This window comes from Pelobates fuscus, chromosome 5, assembly GCF_036172605.1.
Source record: "Pelobates fuscus isolate aPelFus1 chromosome 5, aPelFus1.pri, whole genome shotgun sequence".
Taxonomy (NCBI): domain Eukaryota; kingdom Metazoa; phylum Chordata; class Amphibia; order Anura; family Pelobatidae; genus Pelobates; species Pelobates fuscus.
In genome coordinates this window covers 92,432,708-92,450,071 of record NC_086321.1, presented here as the reverse complement: position 1 = coordinate 92,450,071, position 17,364 = coordinate 92,432,708, and the positions used below count along the sequence as shown (strand labels likewise).

The 17,364-nt window shown below is 36.7% G+C and overlaps 1 protein-coding gene across 4 annotated transcripts in view; it reads right to left on the bottom strand.

The window, feature by feature from the left end:
- Nucleotides 1-17,364, bottom strand: part of KIF2A (kinesin family member 2A) — a 66,892-nt gene that overhangs the window by 26,701 nt on the left and 22,827 nt on the right. For 2 of the 4 annotated variants that reach the window (XM_063454052.1, XM_063454054.1), the window contains exons 3-13: nt 14,201-14,320; nt 13,981-14,035; nt 12,668-12,790; nt 9,069-9,169; nt 8,871-8,966; nt 8,423-8,477; nt 6,013-6,175; nt 5,540-5,630; nt 5,233-5,296; nt 4,332-4,423; nt 923-1,065 (exon numbers count right to left, since the gene is read on the bottom strand). In XM_063454052.1, coding sequence (XP_063310122.1) covers nt 923-1,065; nt 4,332-4,423; nt 5,233-5,296; nt 5,540-5,630; nt 6,013-6,175; nt 8,423-8,477; nt 8,871-8,966; nt 9,069-9,169; nt 12,668-12,790; nt 13,981-14,035; nt 14,201-14,320 — 1,103 coding nt within the window. The remainder of the gene's footprint in view (nt 1-922; nt 1,066-4,331; nt 4,424-5,232; nt 5,297-5,539; nt 5,631-6,012; nt 6,176-8,422; nt 8,478-8,870; nt 8,967-9,068; nt 9,170-12,667; nt 12,791-13,980; nt 14,036-14,200; nt 14,321-17,364) is intronic. The other 2 variants (XM_063454053.1, XM_063454056.1) reach the window with 1 other exon arrangement.

Sequence of the window (17,364 nt, the reverse complement as noted above, 5' to 3'; positions counted from 1 at the left end):
CTAAGTAATTGAGTAGAGGAAATAATTAGAACCGGACATTACTGTATATCCGTAGCACTACACAAGCTCTCCAAAGCAGGCACTGGAGCCTTGTACCCTCTCTACCCACCCCTCCCCTGTGATAGTTGATATCGTTCCCCAAGTGTTTGGTACTTTATCTCTATTCAGCCATGATACTGTATTCAGGAATGTATAACTTGTACTGTTACTTTTACACAATAAAGTATTTAAAAAAAAAATAAAAAAAATACAGCAACAATGCACAGACGTGTAGATACTGAACAGTGCCGTATATGGAGAACTTTGTCCACTCTTCTTTTATTTCCTGCTTCAATTTCTTTTTGTTCAAATTTGATTTCTTATTTCAGCATGTTACGTTGTGCATGTGTTGATACAGAATAACTGGTAGCAGATGTAGCTGTAAGGGCTGCCAAGAGACACTATCGTATTATACTAGATTATTTGAACAATGTAATGTGGATATGATGGCTGTCCCCATCATATTTAAAATCCACTGTCATATTTGTATTATATGCCTTGAAAAATCCAATAAAATACATCTATGGGAATATGCCTGAAAAAAAAAAAGAGATTTCAATAGAAATGGGCACAGGCTTTCAACAGATAACCGGTCCTGTTTCCTCAGTGGGGCTAAACTCACGAGGCAGCAATTGCTCAGACCACTTGTAGTGAAAAGACTTCTCATTGAGCTGCATTGGAAAATCTGTAGGACAGCAAAAAAGTCAGGGCAATGATAGAAAGGGTGGGGGCTTGCAAAGACTTAAAACAAGAGACCTGCACTTTTTTCTTTTTTAGATATACCACCAATTAAAAAAATACAATTTTGATTGGTGGTACATCTACTAAACAGTGATTTATATATTGTTTATTTGGGCAGTGGAGGGTCCCTTTAATAACATACCTGCAGCTATTGCCAATCTCAATCAGCTTTAGTACATCTTCCACGCATTTAACCTCACGTTCTTGCAATCCTACCACTTGGACTTGCTGCTTCCCATCCTCCAGGACTCGTAACTTGGTTTTCCGGTTTAACAAGTCAAAGACCTTGAAACAGTATGCTTAAATTAATGTATCAAGAACCCAAAATTAATTAGATGTGATCAAAACAGTGCAATATGTACTAAACAAAGTAACCAATTAATTCATAAAGGACTGGCACGTAGCAAAACAAAAACACCAAAAAAACAACCACAATACATAGATACACGATTGTCATACAGTGCCACATTGTGCTGAAAGATGGAGAACGTCAATACAGTGGACGTACATGTGACAATGAGAAAAAGAAAGTACCCCCTTGCGGGGATAGGGTAAGTGTGTCCAGATCGTATCTCAATAGGGGGTAACCCTTGTATTATATACAGTAGGACAGTAAAGGTAGTGTATGCCTAAGACCCAAGGTCTAGGTAACACAGGTAAGATACAGATCTCAGAAGCCTGCTAAAATTAATAATCTTTAATAAGGTATACTTGACCATGAACAAATAAAACAACATAAATGTGGATACTTAAAGTAGAAAATCACCCAAAACTGTGCAAGAGGAGATTGAAAGGGGCTCAGGGAGTAATGGATGAGGTATCAACTTAGGCAAAAGTGCTCTAGATGTATACTCATTACTGGGGAATACAATTGGGAGGTACCAATGTACACTTAGCTACCCGGCTGAATCGTTACAGAACCAAACCCTTAAAGCTGGACCACAGAAGTGTATATTCGTATGGAGGTATAGAGCCAATGAGCTCTTAACAATATAACACTTCAAGATATTGCAACAGGTAATGTTACATACTTGCTTAGAGGTCACAGGTGGATCATGTGGCCGTCACAGAGTTACACAAGAGGGTACTGCAACTTAAAATAGTGCAGAAATATACATTTGGTCACACCTTTGTAGCTAAATGCAGGACAGTAACATGAAGTACTAGGTAGATAGTATAGATATGGGATACTTAGATGTTCCCCTGTTAAATATAAACAGACTCAACACTACTTAGAACTAGCCCCAGTGCTGTATGCACTGACTGGTAGATAGTGTAGATTTGGGATACTTAGATGTTCCCCTGTTAAATATAAACGAACTCAATACTTCTTGGAACTAGCCACAGTGCTGTATGCACTGACTGGTCAAAGCAAGGCTAATAAAGTCGTATTACACACTTAGTATATTAGCTGAAAGCCAACAGATAGTAGTAATAATAGTACAACTCCCTTCTTCCCTCCAAAAAATCTCCAAACAGGCCCCAGCTCCTCTTGTCCTAATACAACACCCCTAACATAGTGAAGTGAAAAATCGTGAGAAAACCGTGATTATAAAATCATCTAAATTCTCTGCATGTCTGCCTAACGCGTTTCGGCGCTGTACAAAGCGCCTTTCTCAAAGGCTGTCATTGAGCAAATGCTCGAGAGAGCTTATTAAGTATAAATCATAGCCGAAATTCGTCCAATCAGCAACGACATGGGCGGAGTTTAAAGTTCGATCCGCCCCTCGTTCATGATAGGTGTAAGAGACATCAGTCTTACAGCCTCTGGCCAATCAGAATGGGTCCAGGGCGGGGCTTAATGCCGGAGCTATGGTTAGATACATCCACCAGTGGTGATGTGTGTTCGAGCTGTCCGTCTTATAGGCTCTGACCAATCAGAGCGGGCGGGGGCGGGACTAAGTGCCGAAACCGAAATCCAGTGTAAAGTGCTGACAGGATCATAGGCTAAACCGCAATATGAGTGTAACAGCAGTGGACTGGTTAAAGAACACATCAATGGAGATAATCCAATGGTGGGCTTATAGTACATAATAGTAGCGTCCTATTTTTGTACATATAGAACAGACTGGGAACATATTGACTATTGTCCAGCCGAAGTGACGTTCTTATTTTGGTACATATAGGACAGACTGGGAACTAAATAAGTATTACCCAGTCGAAGGTTAAATCTTGCTGTGTCCATATAGCCTCATAGTTGGAGAGGATCATATGGGTACCTTCGTACTATATATTAGTTGCTGACTGGTAGAACTTAAATTCGGTCGCTAGTAGTATGGTTCATGATAATGGCCTGATAAAGAAGTGATGTGTACAGAGGAGTGTGTACATTAGCAGACCACAAGTATAACGAAATGTGAAGGAAAAATGACTATTGAGAAAAAAATTCTCATTATAAAAAAGGTTTCATTATAAAATAAAGGGGGTGAAGGAAAAACCTTCATTGAGGCCATTAGGGGACATGGTGTTTAATGTCTGAATCCAGAAACACTCTCTCCTCCTTAGGATGAGATCCAGGTCTCCCCCTCTTTTGCCCACATGGACTTTTTCTATCCCTGCAAATTTGAAGCCTCTAGAGGTATCCCCTTGGTGTGTTCTAGCATGTCTTGCTACAGGGGTGTCTCTATCTGATGAGACTGAATGAACATGTTCCATCATGCGGCTCTTGAAGGGACGTATAGTTTTCCCTACGTATTTTTTACCACATTTGCATGTGAGGAGATAAACTAGTCCAGTTGAATTGCATGATCCACCTGTGACCTCTAAGCAAGTATGTAACATTACCTGTTGCAATATCTTGAAGTGTTATATTGTTAAGAGCTCATTGGCTCTATACCTCCATACGAATATACACTTCTGTGGTCCAGCTTTAAGGGTTTGGTTCTGTAACGATTCAGCCGGGTAGCTAAGTGTACATTGGTACCTCCCAATTGTATTCCCCAGTAATGAGTATACATCTAGAGCACTTTTGCCTAAGTTGATACCTCATCCATTACTCCCTGAGCCCCTTTCAATCTCCTCTTGCACAGTTTTGGGTGATTTTCTACTTTAAGTATCCACATTTATGTTGTTTTATTTGTTCATGGTCAAGTATACCTTATTAAAGATTATTAATTTTAGCAGGCTTCTGAGATCTGTATCTTACCTGTGTTACCTAGACCTTGGGTCTTAGGCATACACTACCTTTACTGTCCTACATGTGACAATCAAGATATCCTTTAACAGGACATGTAACCACTACACCCTCTAAACAGAATCCATAGAAGTTCCTTAGAATAGGCATAAATACCCATAACCCATACATGGAAATGGTAAATGTATCATTAGCCTGGGAAACCACAGCAGCTTTATGAATGAAGAAGAATGAAAAGTAAGGCAATTCAAAGTTCATGTTTCATAAAGTCATATCCAACAAAAGGGTGTTTTATTTTGCAAAAGAGAAACAAATACTCTCAGTGTACAGAAGTAGCAAATCTTACCCTGACTAAAACTAGAAACAGAAACTTTATGCCACATATTGTGTAAAAGAGGAAACAAAGTATAGGTCTTACCTTGCCACTGTAGATTTCAAAAAATGTAGCATACACTTGAAGTTCTAACTTCTTATAATTTGGTTTCTTTAGCATTTGAAAAACATCACGTGCTACAAAAAAAAATGTAAAGAACAGTTGTCGAACTTTTTATTTTAAGATTTCAGTTTAAGATTGCTCTTTTGTCAGTCTGTCTTGGGACAGCACAAAGTGAAAACGAAATGCGCTGTTTTCTCTTAAGGACAGCAAAGGAGAAAGAAAATGGTAGAATTGCTAAGCCACTGCCTCAATTTACAGATAAGCAAAACTTTAACTACAGCTATTTAATTAAAACCTAAATGAGTAACTGGACACATTGTTTGCCACCACTGTTGAGTTTATTGTAAATGGAGTTTAGGGACAACTGCATTCAGGAGAAAAAAGTGAATAAAATGGCTCCTAAACAACGCATTAAACACAGAGCTTTAGAAGGCTGACAAAATGAAAGAAATTTGGTGAAAAGGTTCACCAGACAAAATAAATATTGGAAAAAAAAAGGATCCAGTTATGAAAAGAATTGTTTAAAAAAATGTTGCAACTACGATCAATTCACATTAAATAATAAATTATGTTAGTGATGGCAATTATACATTTTAAAGAAGTTACAAATACACAATAATGCATTACAAATACACAAGAATGCATTATATACAGTGTCGTGGTAATAAAAAAAAATAAAAAAAAATAAAATAAAAAACCATCCTGAATTTATTTGGAAGGTACCCCAGCACAAAAAAAATGTGTATTTATTCTTGTTAATAAGAAATGCATGCAAGATGAGAACCACCACACTGAGTGATTGGAAAATTGTGCAAGGCGTTATGGGAAATGTACAACACCATAAAAATGTGTTCTTTTCTGTAAGCATAAATAGGAACAGTACCTGCAAGGGCGTAAATACCCTTTGAACAGTCTTGGTTCTTTCCTGAAAAATCTCCTCCCATTGTCTTTAATTGCATTAAAAAAAAGAGAAAAAAATAGCTTCAATGCATAAAACAAAAATGCTTCAATTACTACAAGAATATAAAATTAATTTATTTAAAAAATAATTTTTATTTGAATAGTATTAAGTTAAAATTACAAACTAGAGCCACAAATACCAGATTTGTTTTATTGCATCAGGAAAAACTTAAAATTTAGATGCACTTTATAGGCCATAAAAATATGAATACATCAATAAGCATACGTACATGTGTTTTCCCACTTCCTGTTTGTCCATAGGCAAAGCAGGTGGCCATTCCTCTTTCGAAGATGGTTTCTACAAGAGGCCTAGCTGTAAATCTAATTAAAAAAAATACAAAGTAATAAACATGCTAAAATTGGAAATTATACACTTAAAACTTAAAAAAAAAAAAAAGTCACAAAAAATAAAAATCTTTTAAAAACAAAATTAGACATTATGGTGCTTCTATCTACCTGCTGCAAGTTATCACTATTAACATAAACCACCAATACAAGTGTAGCTGAAATGCTGTGCTCTTCTATGGGTAGCATAGTTAATAGGAGCAGGAACAATATATACATGCAAAACACAAGAAACACAAGGAAAAATGAAGAACAACATTTTTATTTAACTTTCCATTTACAACGTTTTACAAAGCAAATTAGTGTAAAAATGTATTTTAGTATATGTTGCTAAAAGGAAAAAAACTATCATACATACCTATAGACCATTTCATTTGGTGCAGATTCATCAAAGGCATAATCAAAACGAAAAGTTTGGTTTTCCAAATATCTTGTAAGATCTACTTTCTGTTTAGGTTCATGTACCATAACCACATCTTTACTAGGAATTGTAATAACATCAAGGTCACGCATGGTATTTTCTAAAAAATAAAAATGTGAAGAATTAAAAGTAGTAGTAGTAGTAATTATTCAATTAACACTCTTGGCACCATAACAACTGCATCAGAATGAATTTGTTATAGTGCAAGGGGGCCTTTGGGCACCAATCTATCTCAAGACGTTAAACTGTCAACTAAGTTCAGCATGACCGTGCCGCTTTAAGGATAATAAAAATCAATCATGCCAAAAACTAATCTGAATAAAATAGGGTGGGGGGATGGGATCCTGATTAAATGACCACTATAGGCACCCAGATAACTTCAGCTTAATGAGGTGGTCTGGGTGCCTGGTCCAGCTAGGGTTAACCCTTTTTTATATAAACATAGTTTCAGAGAAACTGCTATGTTAATATTAGGGTTAAGCCAGCCTCTGAAAATCACAGCGAGAAGACGCAAGCGTCCACAGGAAAGCATTGTAAATGCTTTCATATGAGACCGGCTGAATGCGCACGCGGCTCCTGCCGCGCATGCGCATACAGCCGAGGAGGCTGAGAAGAGGAGAGCTCCCCGCCCGGCTCTGGAAAAAGAGGTAAGTTTAACCCCTTCCTCTCCATCCAGCCAGGCGGGAGGGGGTCCCTGATGGTGGGGGCACCCTCAGGGCACTATAGTGCCAGGAAAACGAATATGTTTTCCTGGCACTATAGTGGTCCTTTAAGCTCGCTTTAGTCAAGTTAAATCAAACAAATCAAAGAAGTGTGGATAATGAGCTACATTTCATGCAAATTAAAAGAACGCGATCATTAACATGTTTTAATATAACCCTTATGTTTTAATGTATTGTTTTATTAATATTTTATTAATAAAACCAACTCTACAAGCAAAACAACTTTGGCTAAACGGAGTGGTTTTGGTATATAGCTCATGCCCCTGCACTCTAAATGCTCAAACTTATGCAATTTAGGATTAAATTACTTTGTTCATGCAGCCTTACTCACACCTCTCCGGCATGTAATTTCCCTATACATTTACGGTGCAGAGATATCTAATGTTTAAACTTCCTTTATTGCTCATCCTGTGTGCAAAAAAAGTTCAACTTAAAAAAAAAAAAAAAAAATTAAATAAATAAAGTAAGATTTAACATCTAATTAAAAATGAAGCCACTCTTTCATGCACGCTGTGTAAGTCACAGCAAGGGGAGGTGTTCTTAGGGCTGCATAAACAGAAACAATAGTAATTTAACTCCTAAATGGCAGAGCGGGAACATAATCTACACACCAAAACTGCTTCATTTATATATTTATATTTAAAAATAAAAGAAAATCACTTGCCCTCCTTTCCAACTTCCACTTTCAGACAGCCATCTTTAAGCAACTTCAGTTGGATTGCCAGTTACCCAACCCAATGCTTTGCAACTGTCCGTTGCTTTACAAAATAGAGTGCTGAATATGCCTCCAACATTTTCAGTCATGCAATTTTGGGAAAAATTAAAATAAAATAAAAAAAGCAATGGACAATAGCAAAATAGTAAGTAGAGGGTGAGACAACAGACAATCCAAATGAAGGCACATAAAGACAGCTGTCAGAAAGTTAGATTTAGAAAGTTAGGCAAGTAATTTCTTTAAAAGTTACATGACTAAAAAAATAAAATAATGTAATGGTATAGTATAATGGAAGGATTATATTAAAATATTAAAAAATTTCTGACAGTGTTCAGTAAAATAGTTACTCAATATATCTTATTAAAATTAACCAGCAACAATATAAAATATTAACATGAAATCTGAATAGGAATCTTGGCATTGTGTCATGGCATAGATAAATATAAAATTTGAGCGCATATATTTAAAGGAATCTGATCAGTTTTGTGTGGGCATGTGGACTGATATCCATTGCATCCTCTAATACCATATTAGCAGGGCTTACATTTTCTACTTGCCCTCAAGCAGGTAGAAACTCAGCCCTAGTGAGCAGATATTCAACCCTGGTTAGATTGCCATGGACCCTTCGGGCTCGCTTTGGCAAGTAACTTTTTAGGCCTGTATAGCAACGTTTGACTTGAAATTTTGAGTTCTGCTTTAGAGCTATAACGGTTTCCTTTAGAAAACACCACATCTACAGGTGATGCTGCTTACTTATAAATATGAACTTTTAGTTTATATAAAATATCAAGCCATTTTGCACATAAAGATTTTAAGGTTACTAATGGATTAGGTTTCAATCTTTCATCAATGGTTCTTAATTTATTAATTTTTTTATCTGCAGTATCCATTCATCTACATGGAATGTTACCTTTCTTATTAAGAGGACGTTTTCTTACACATACACATATTCGATGTTCATCAATCTGTTAATTTAAAGACATTTATTACATTTTAGAACAATCGCTTTACAAAATGTTTTAAAAAGTGTTAATATAGAGATTTACAAAACTAAAGAATGGTGCTACTTGAGAGGTTTTAGCATTTTAAATAGATTTACCATTTAGCAGTCTGTCTGCAGTTTACAAAATAAAAGACCTCAATTACTGTACCTATGTAAAAGTGACCTATATTATGATGAACACTGTTAAAAAAACAAACCAAACAAAAAAGGTCTTTCTTATAAATGTATATTCAATTTTGTCTTTTAGGACATTGGAAAGGAAAATAAAAGTATTTGGTGTCTGCTGAACGCTAACTAAATCAAAACAGATGTAATTTTTTTCTATACTAAAACATACATCAAATATTCAACTTACAGGATCCGTTGTTGTTAAAGGTCGATAATCCAAACTTCCTCGAAAATCTCGAATCATACACATTATTTCGTAATTTGGATTTGTAGTATCAACTTCCTATGGATTTAGGAATAGGTTAGCAGACAAAACTGAGAAAGTTACATGAAAGTTTGACAATGAAATGGGACACTGAAACATGAATCTGTCAAGTTCACACACCTGTGCCCTTTTCTCTCTCAATTCTTGCTGCTGTAACCTCCTCTTTTCTCGTTTTTCTTGCAACTTTTCAACTTCTTTCACACAGTTTGATTTTCTCCGTGCTTAAATGTACATTAAAAAAAATAAAAATAAAAAAAGTTTACCAAGTTAGAGCGCATTGATTTTTTTTTTTAAGCTTAACCCTATGACTGTTAGAGATAGCGATAGAGAAAAAAGTAAAAAAAAAAAAACCTAGCACAAGTATTAGTCATGGTTAACAACTTTGGGAAAAGAAAGTACATTAAGGAGACACACAAAGTTTTTTTTGTTAAAGATTTCCTCAACATACCCATTGCTAAAGACAATTCAAGAATATTTGGGTACACCATATGGTCCATATGGTGTTAACCCCACTATGTCACAGTACCATAATATTGGTGGGTCCAACACTAAATTTGAACATGTTAGATAAACAGGCCACGTGCGATTTAGAATTCAAACCAGATTTTTGGGCTGAACACTCTCCACATCCACTTGAGGTGCCCTTTGGAGAGGACTACAAGAAAGCATACATTTGAGGAAAGTCTCTGGAAGCAGTTTAACAGCAGCCCCTTCAAACTTTCTTTTCAACTTTGCTTTAATTTTTATGCCCCCTGCATTTTAATGACTAATACCTCCCCTTGAGATTTTCCTTTCTGTTTATCATTTCTTCCTTGCGCCTAATCTCAATATCTGGGCGCAGTTATCAAATATGGAAGCAGATTAGATAAAGTGTATCATTGGTGACAGGGCCTATTTAAGCAGTATGCATTGCAGTTAGCATATTGGAGTAGTACGCACCATTGTGATAGCCTTAACACAATATAGTCAGATGGTGTAATCAAATCCCCTTTCTATTCTATTTGTTTGCTAGAATAGGTGATTTTAAGTAAGTTTAAATGTTTGTGTGTGCTGTTAATCTGTATTGTGGGTGTAAAGGAACATTTTGTAGCATTTGAAAAAGTGACAGTGGCGTCAAAAATGTGCACAATACAGTGCACATAAACATGAACCCAATTTTCTATTTACACGTGGAAATCTATTCTGATCAAATTCATATTACTGTTTCTATATTTTACAGGAGTTTATTCACAGGTGAATTGTAGAAAACTCTAAAATGAATAGCAAGATACAGACCAAAAGAGAGAAGTTACAAAAATTATACAACTCATCCACAGTTTTGCCATTTCAGGTTAAATATTCAAATTTTAAATTCTATTTCAAATTTCTTGCTGACCAAAACTACAATCATCTCTAAGTAGCAGTCTAGTGGAAAAAAAAAAAAAGATACACATCTACACAATACAGGGTATTCTAGTAAATATTTAACTCCGATTAATATGCAATTCGCATTTGGCTTGCATGACCATGCAGTGGCTTGAACAATAATAATGCCTGGAGTCTGTAAGAGTAGTGTTTCAGAGTGTAACTCAACCTCTGCCAGTGTCATATGGGTGTCATTAGCTAGCCAGAACGTGATTCCTGGCAAATAGCAATTATGTACACTTTTTTTTCATGCAGTGTGCAGTTTCATTGGAATAGAGCAGGGGGAGAGAGAGAACCTTGAAGCCATGCAGGGACCCAGATAAAAGGGCAAATTATACCAATTTGTTTGCTCCATTACCAGGAACCAGGCCAGGGTACTCTTGACATCATACTCACTATAGCAGGCGTTCAGCTATGTTGTATCAAATTAGGCAGGAGAATGATTAAAGGACCTGCAGTTCAACAACTGAATAGTCATCCCGTCCAACATCATTTGTCACCCCATTATTAACTTATACACACCTTAAAGGGACACTATATAGTCACCAGAACAACTACAGCTTAATGTAGTAGTTCTGGTGAGTATAATAGCTCCCTTCAGGCATTTTCATGTAAACACTGCCTTTTCAGCTAAATGCTAAATAGTGGGTTTTCACTATAGGGTCAGGGATACATGTTTGTGTTCATGACCCTATAGTAATCCTTAAAAGAGAAACATTTACCTATAGGAAAGTGTCAATTCCTTGTTCCTTCACAACAGTAATCACTATTTCAGCATTTACCAGTGTCATGAATGAATCAGAATTATTTGTATTATTTATTTAGGACAACTCCCCTGCCAAATACAACAAAACTTACCTATCTCCACTGAGCTTCGGTATTGCTGAAATTCCGTCTCCTGGAATGCCTAGGCAGCAATTTTACATGCATGCAAGAACTACAAGTATAAGGCAGCAAGTGCTAATTTATATATCTGGCATGTAAGTAAAACTAAAAACACAATGCAATAAGATTAAAGGGGCACTAAATACCAGAACCATTACTGCGCTCTAAGAAAAGGTAGTGGAAGTATTGCTTCCTACGGTAACCTCTAGTGGCTGTATGACAGCCACTAAGGGGGCTTCCTGGTGCAGTCCTTTAATCTTTGCACCGTTCAGCATCTGCACGCAAAATTCTTCCTATAGACGTGCGCTGATCCAATGCACATCAGTGTAGCATGGCTATTGCCACACATGAAAACTAACCCCAAATGGCAAGCATTGAACTTGCTGAGATCATCAGCAATGATGATCTCAGACAGGGGAGGATCGGCAGCTGCAGTTTAACGTTAAAGTTCGGAATACAAACCTACTTTCACTTTACAAATGCCCCAGCACCCTGTAAATCTGGAGTGGAAACTTAACTGCAGAAAATTTAAATAATTATGTGACAACTATATCGCTCGTGGCTTCCTTATTGTACTACCTAATAAAATAAATAAAAACACAAACAAACATCAAGGTTCATAAGTATGAAAACAAGAAAAGTCACCTGCTACTCATGCCACAAAAAATAAATCACCACAGTGCGCATGATAAGTATAAAAGGCAGCAAAAATGTTAACCAATAATAATAGATGTTATCCAAGCAAGAAATATTAAAGCACGGAATAATGAGGAAAGCCATTATGAATGCAAAGTTAATAAATATAAAGAGTTAAGAGTCAACATAAAGAAAATAAAAAAAACTTTATTTACCTTCAAACACTGTCACTTCAGGCCTGTATTAAATAAATGTATTTGCGATGATGCTATAGCTGAAATGTTAATAGGCAGTCACAAATGTTATTCTAGGTATAGCTGAACACCACAAACTCTCATGACCAGTTTCATGTGAACTAAAATACATTGTTCACTCCAATTACACAAAGCCACTCATTTGGAAGAATATGCAAACACACTAGGTAAATGGTACTTTATGGATGATTGATGTGACTGACATAATACTGTGAAAAAGCTGTTGCTAATATTCTAAGGATACTGCCTCAGAAGTGACAGGATTTAAAAGTAAACAAGGCTTTCCCCATGTATATTTTACAAGCATCACATGCAGACTAATAAAATAATAAAATACTGATCAATGACAATTCACAAATGAAGATACTGCAGCCGGTACATGGCTGCTTAAACAGTGGCAAATGGAACATGGCCATTTATGGAATGTTATTAAAAAACATTGTGTAATGGGTAAGCATGATAAGCGTTCTTCCATTACAAGTGTGGGATCATGTATTTGTACATATAATATGAATCAATCCCGGACTTATGGTTACATACAAGGAGGGCCAAAGTCCTTTTTTCCAGGTTGATCTGGAGATATATCTGAAACACTACCATTCTGCTGTGCAGAGGCTGACTGTTCAATAGGCTGGCTTGGACGTGCACGGGCGGAACCAACTGCTGTAAAGGAAGATATACAAGATTAGAAAAATTGAAATAAATTCGAAGTAAGTTTTGCCATCATTCAAAGGTGCCCTGTAACCTCAGCTGTTTGTATGGTGCTTACAGTGGCAAGAGTGCTCTCCTTCAGCTTTTTGTTGAACTGCTTGGGAACAGTTTAACAAAAATGGGACTTTCCCAAGCAGCCATAGACCTCCCCCCTCTTCAGTATACTCATCATAAAATTTAAATCTATCCAGTAGTGATATGCTGAGACTGTTAGGATAGGCATTAAAATCTACTCTGCTCCTCTGACATGTTATCAATATAAAGCTTAATTAAATTGTGGGCAGCTGCTGACCAGAAGTTTAATATACAACAATATCTGACAGGTCAGGACACATATTTCCAAGTGCTGCCCTGAGACTTGAAACCCCCACACTACACAGTGGCACAGAGAAACTCTCACAGCAAAGCAGCAAGTTGTGGGCACAACCCGGTGTAAAATAATAACAATGCAATCTGTATGGTTGTGCAATGTGTTTCTGTAATTTGCCTTTTTATAGAAAAACACAAAAAGCACAGGAGAACATCTGCGAACTGTACGTTATTAAAAAAAAAAAAAAAAAAAAAAAAAAAATTCTATATATATATATATATATATATATATATATATATATATATCTCTGCAACTGACAGTGCAATACAGAGATCCAGTGTTTGGTTTGATGTACAGTTCAAAGGAGTGGTTAGAAAGACACTATGATCTCCACAAGACAAAAAAAGTGGAGAAATCATAGTGTTTTTCTAATCCTCTTCTGTTCTATTCTATGAAATCTTGATCATCATGAATTGAAATCCTAAATTGAACACATTGTAATTTGTCAGACTTTAAACTACAATGCTGAACATAGCTGAAAAATCTATTTTACTTATTTGAAGTATTCTTAAAGCAGTTGATTGTTTTTTTAATGTTTTTTTAATATTCAGACATATATATTATACACACACACTGAAAATTATTCAACTCCAATTGAAAATTTACAGATTTTCAGCGGTTTGCAATGAACAAATCAAACAAAAGCAATTGAAATAGCTTAGTACATGAATGCGTAAAGTGTTTTTTCCAAATTAAACTGAAAATGCAAATTAGAATGACATGCTTTCTGTGTTTTTTGTGATTTCCTAATTTGAGCCAATTCAAATTTTACCTCTATTATCCCTTGCAGGAGTTTCATTCTTTACAGGTGCAACAGTACGTCGATTCTGAAAAATAAAATGTCCCAAGTTTAATTATGAGTCTCAGGGCATAGCAACATTTCAATAACAAAAGTGATACATTGACAGCTTACATTTGCATAGGTGGCTTAAGGGAAGGAAATAAAAATCCTACCACATTTAAAGTTTAATTCTAAACTATAAAACACCAACCTTGATAATTTTATTCACTTTAGATGTGGGTGTTGGAGGAGGTGGCATTTCCAGGTTAGGTTCTATTTCCTCATCAGGTGCTAGGTTAGGGTTAAGTGCAAAAATGCTTTCCAGGTCAATCTAAGAAACAAAATGAATAGATTAATTGGCAACAAGCAAAAATATCTGTGTGGAAAACCAACATGAAGCCACTCTTTTGAACAACAATGTAGAACAAAATGCACTATGCTGAAAAGATAGTTTCTATACAGTATTATCCAACTGAAACAATGAGGATTTTTTGTTTCTTTCGCCCTGTGTTACATGTCTCTAAATATTATGCCATGAAACATTAAAGCATTTTACACAGTTCATGAAATCGACATGTCAGCTGATAGTTCAAAAAACAATCAAAGGTAATGTACCAATAGAATAAACACATTAAAGATAAGCCATGTCCTTTCTAAATTCACCTGCCTGGGCTTTACAGCACATTGAGTCGTAAATACACAGCTTTAGCACAAAAGCAATTGCTCAGATTATATTTGTGCACACAGCACACATTTTTAGTCTTCAAGATACTTGGAAATAGATCTACCACATAGGAGCAATTATGTAAAACAAGTAATTCTGCCAAATTCTACAATCTGTTTTACCTACCTATCTAAACCAGAGTGAAAATATTCATCACTGAATATTTTTTCAGTACACTGCCAATCTCAGGAGTGGAACTACCAAGTCATAATTAGCACACTATGTTGCAGAGAGTTATGACAAACAGAAGATACTCTGCAAGAAAGAAGCCTGGCATTACCTGGTCTAGGTAAGCCTAGAGGTGGTGGTAGTTTATACTTTTCTTCACAGGAGCTGGCAACTCAAACTCAAAATTAAGTAAAGGACTGTAAGGACATGGAGAAGGCTACTTTATTGAAAGCTCAAATTTTACTTACCGTAAATTTATTTTTCCTTAAGATTAGAGGCAGTGCACTACAACAGGGATTTCCTCTAATCTGAGTCGGAAAGGCAGGCAACCCATTTTTAATCCTGGAGATTCCTCCTAGGCTCCTCCTCCTATAGGTATAAAACCACCTGGAATCCCCAAAACCCCAGTAAATACAAAAGCCAAAATAACTGCAAAAATATCTTTAATAAATCGGGTGGGAAATATGTGCACTGCCTTTAATCTTAAGGGAAAAGAATTTACGGTAAGTAAAATGTGAACTTTCCCCTCCAGATTAGAGGCAGTGGAATACAACAGGGACAAACAAGCAATCCCCCAAGGGCAGGAAACATCACTACACCACAGCTTGTAACACCTTATGCCCAAAAATAGAATCCTCAGAGGCCAGTATGTCTAACATATAATGTTTGGAGAAGGTATGTGGAGATGACCAATTTGCATTGCAAATCTGTGAAGAAGAAGCCGAAGCTCTTAAGGCCCACGAGGTAGCAACAGTTCCGGTAGAATGAGCACTTAAATTCATAGGAGGAGACATATGAGAAGAACGGTAGGTTAATACAATAGCTTCTTTAATTCATCTTGCCAATGAGCCTTTTTGATGCCATGAAACCTTTATTTTTACCCTGAAAAAGGACGAACAGTCTGTCTGATCTCTGCCAGGAATTGGACATTTCCATGTAAAACTGTAGGCAGCGTTTAACATCCAGGCAATAGAATTTACGTTTTGCAACATTCTAAAGGAATCTGGCAAAATGGAGGGAGAACAATTTCCTGATTTATATTAGTTGAGGTGGCCACTTTAGGAAGAACAGGATGAAGTTTCAGGGCCACCTTATCAAGGTAAAATACCCAGACATTTAGCAGACGTCACTGCAACCAAAAATACTGTCTTCAATGTAAGAATCTTCAGACTGACATACTCCAAGGATTCAAACGGTGCCTCACAAAGAGCCGAGAGGACAATATTTAAATCCCAAGGGGGAACCAATTCCCTGATGGTAGGAAGGAGTCTAGAAAGTGCTCTAAAAAAATCTGGAAATAAAAGCATCCAATGTCAATTTTCGAATACTGAAAAAACTAATAGAGATGTGGACCTTCAGAGTAGCAGGTTAAAGGCATCTAGCAAACCCCAATTGCAGAAATTTCAAAATCTGAGGAACTAAAGCCGAAAGGGGATTGACCCTCACATTATAGCAAAGAGTAGAACTTTTTTCCAAATTCTAGTGTAAACTGAAGAAGTTGTGTCTTTTTTAGCTGCTTATAGGATATCCACTACTTCAGGACCGAGTCCCCTAGATCTCAGGATCTGGTGTTCAGATACCAGGCCTTTAATTGGAACGTTTGAAGGGTGTGAAGCGGAACCAGCTTAGTGTTCCAGAATTTTCTCTGACATAGGACGTTTCCAAAACCTCTTGTTGGATAGGTGCAGTAGAACAGAGAACCATCTTCTTCAAAGCCAGAAGGGAAGTATTGCTATCATCATCTTTGACTTGTCCTGGACGATTTTTTTGTAGAATACGTGGGATGAGGATAACAGGAGGGAAGATATAAGCCAGTGGAAAATCCCACTCAAATCAACATCACATCCAGGAAGTCGGGCTTGTCCATTGAATGTTTGGAAGCAGGTCAGGCAGTCTTCTTGTTTTCCTTGGGAGCCATGAGATCCATCACTGGAAGACCGAAATTCTCTATAATTTCCGGAAAAATCAGAGGAGAAAGAGACCAATCTCCTTGTTCCACATGATTCCTGCTGAGAGTCTCTCTTTCTCCCTTTTTGTGAACTGCAGATACAGATAAGTTTATTTCTGACCAACGCATTATATTGGAGCATAACTGTTCCAGAGGAGTTCCCCCCTTGACGGTTCACATAGGCTACTGCGGTAGAATTGTCTGACCTTATCTGAGTGTGATGGCCAATCAGATGCCTTTTGAATGCGAGTAGTGCCAACCAGATGACTAAGTTCCCAGAAGTTCGAAGACATCCTTGCATCTTGCAGGTTCCAAATACCTTCTGTCAGCTTTGAACTCATGTGAGCACCCCATCCGATATTTGATGCGTCTGTTACCAGAACGAAAATCTTGAGTCGGAAAGAAAGACCTGAAGTCATCCACCAATGGAAGCTTAGTCGAGCCGAAGAGCTCAAATTTATGGACTGGTCTAGGGATGTAGCTTTCCTGTCCCAGGATGAGAGGATATTCCTCTGCAATAGGCTCATATATGTGT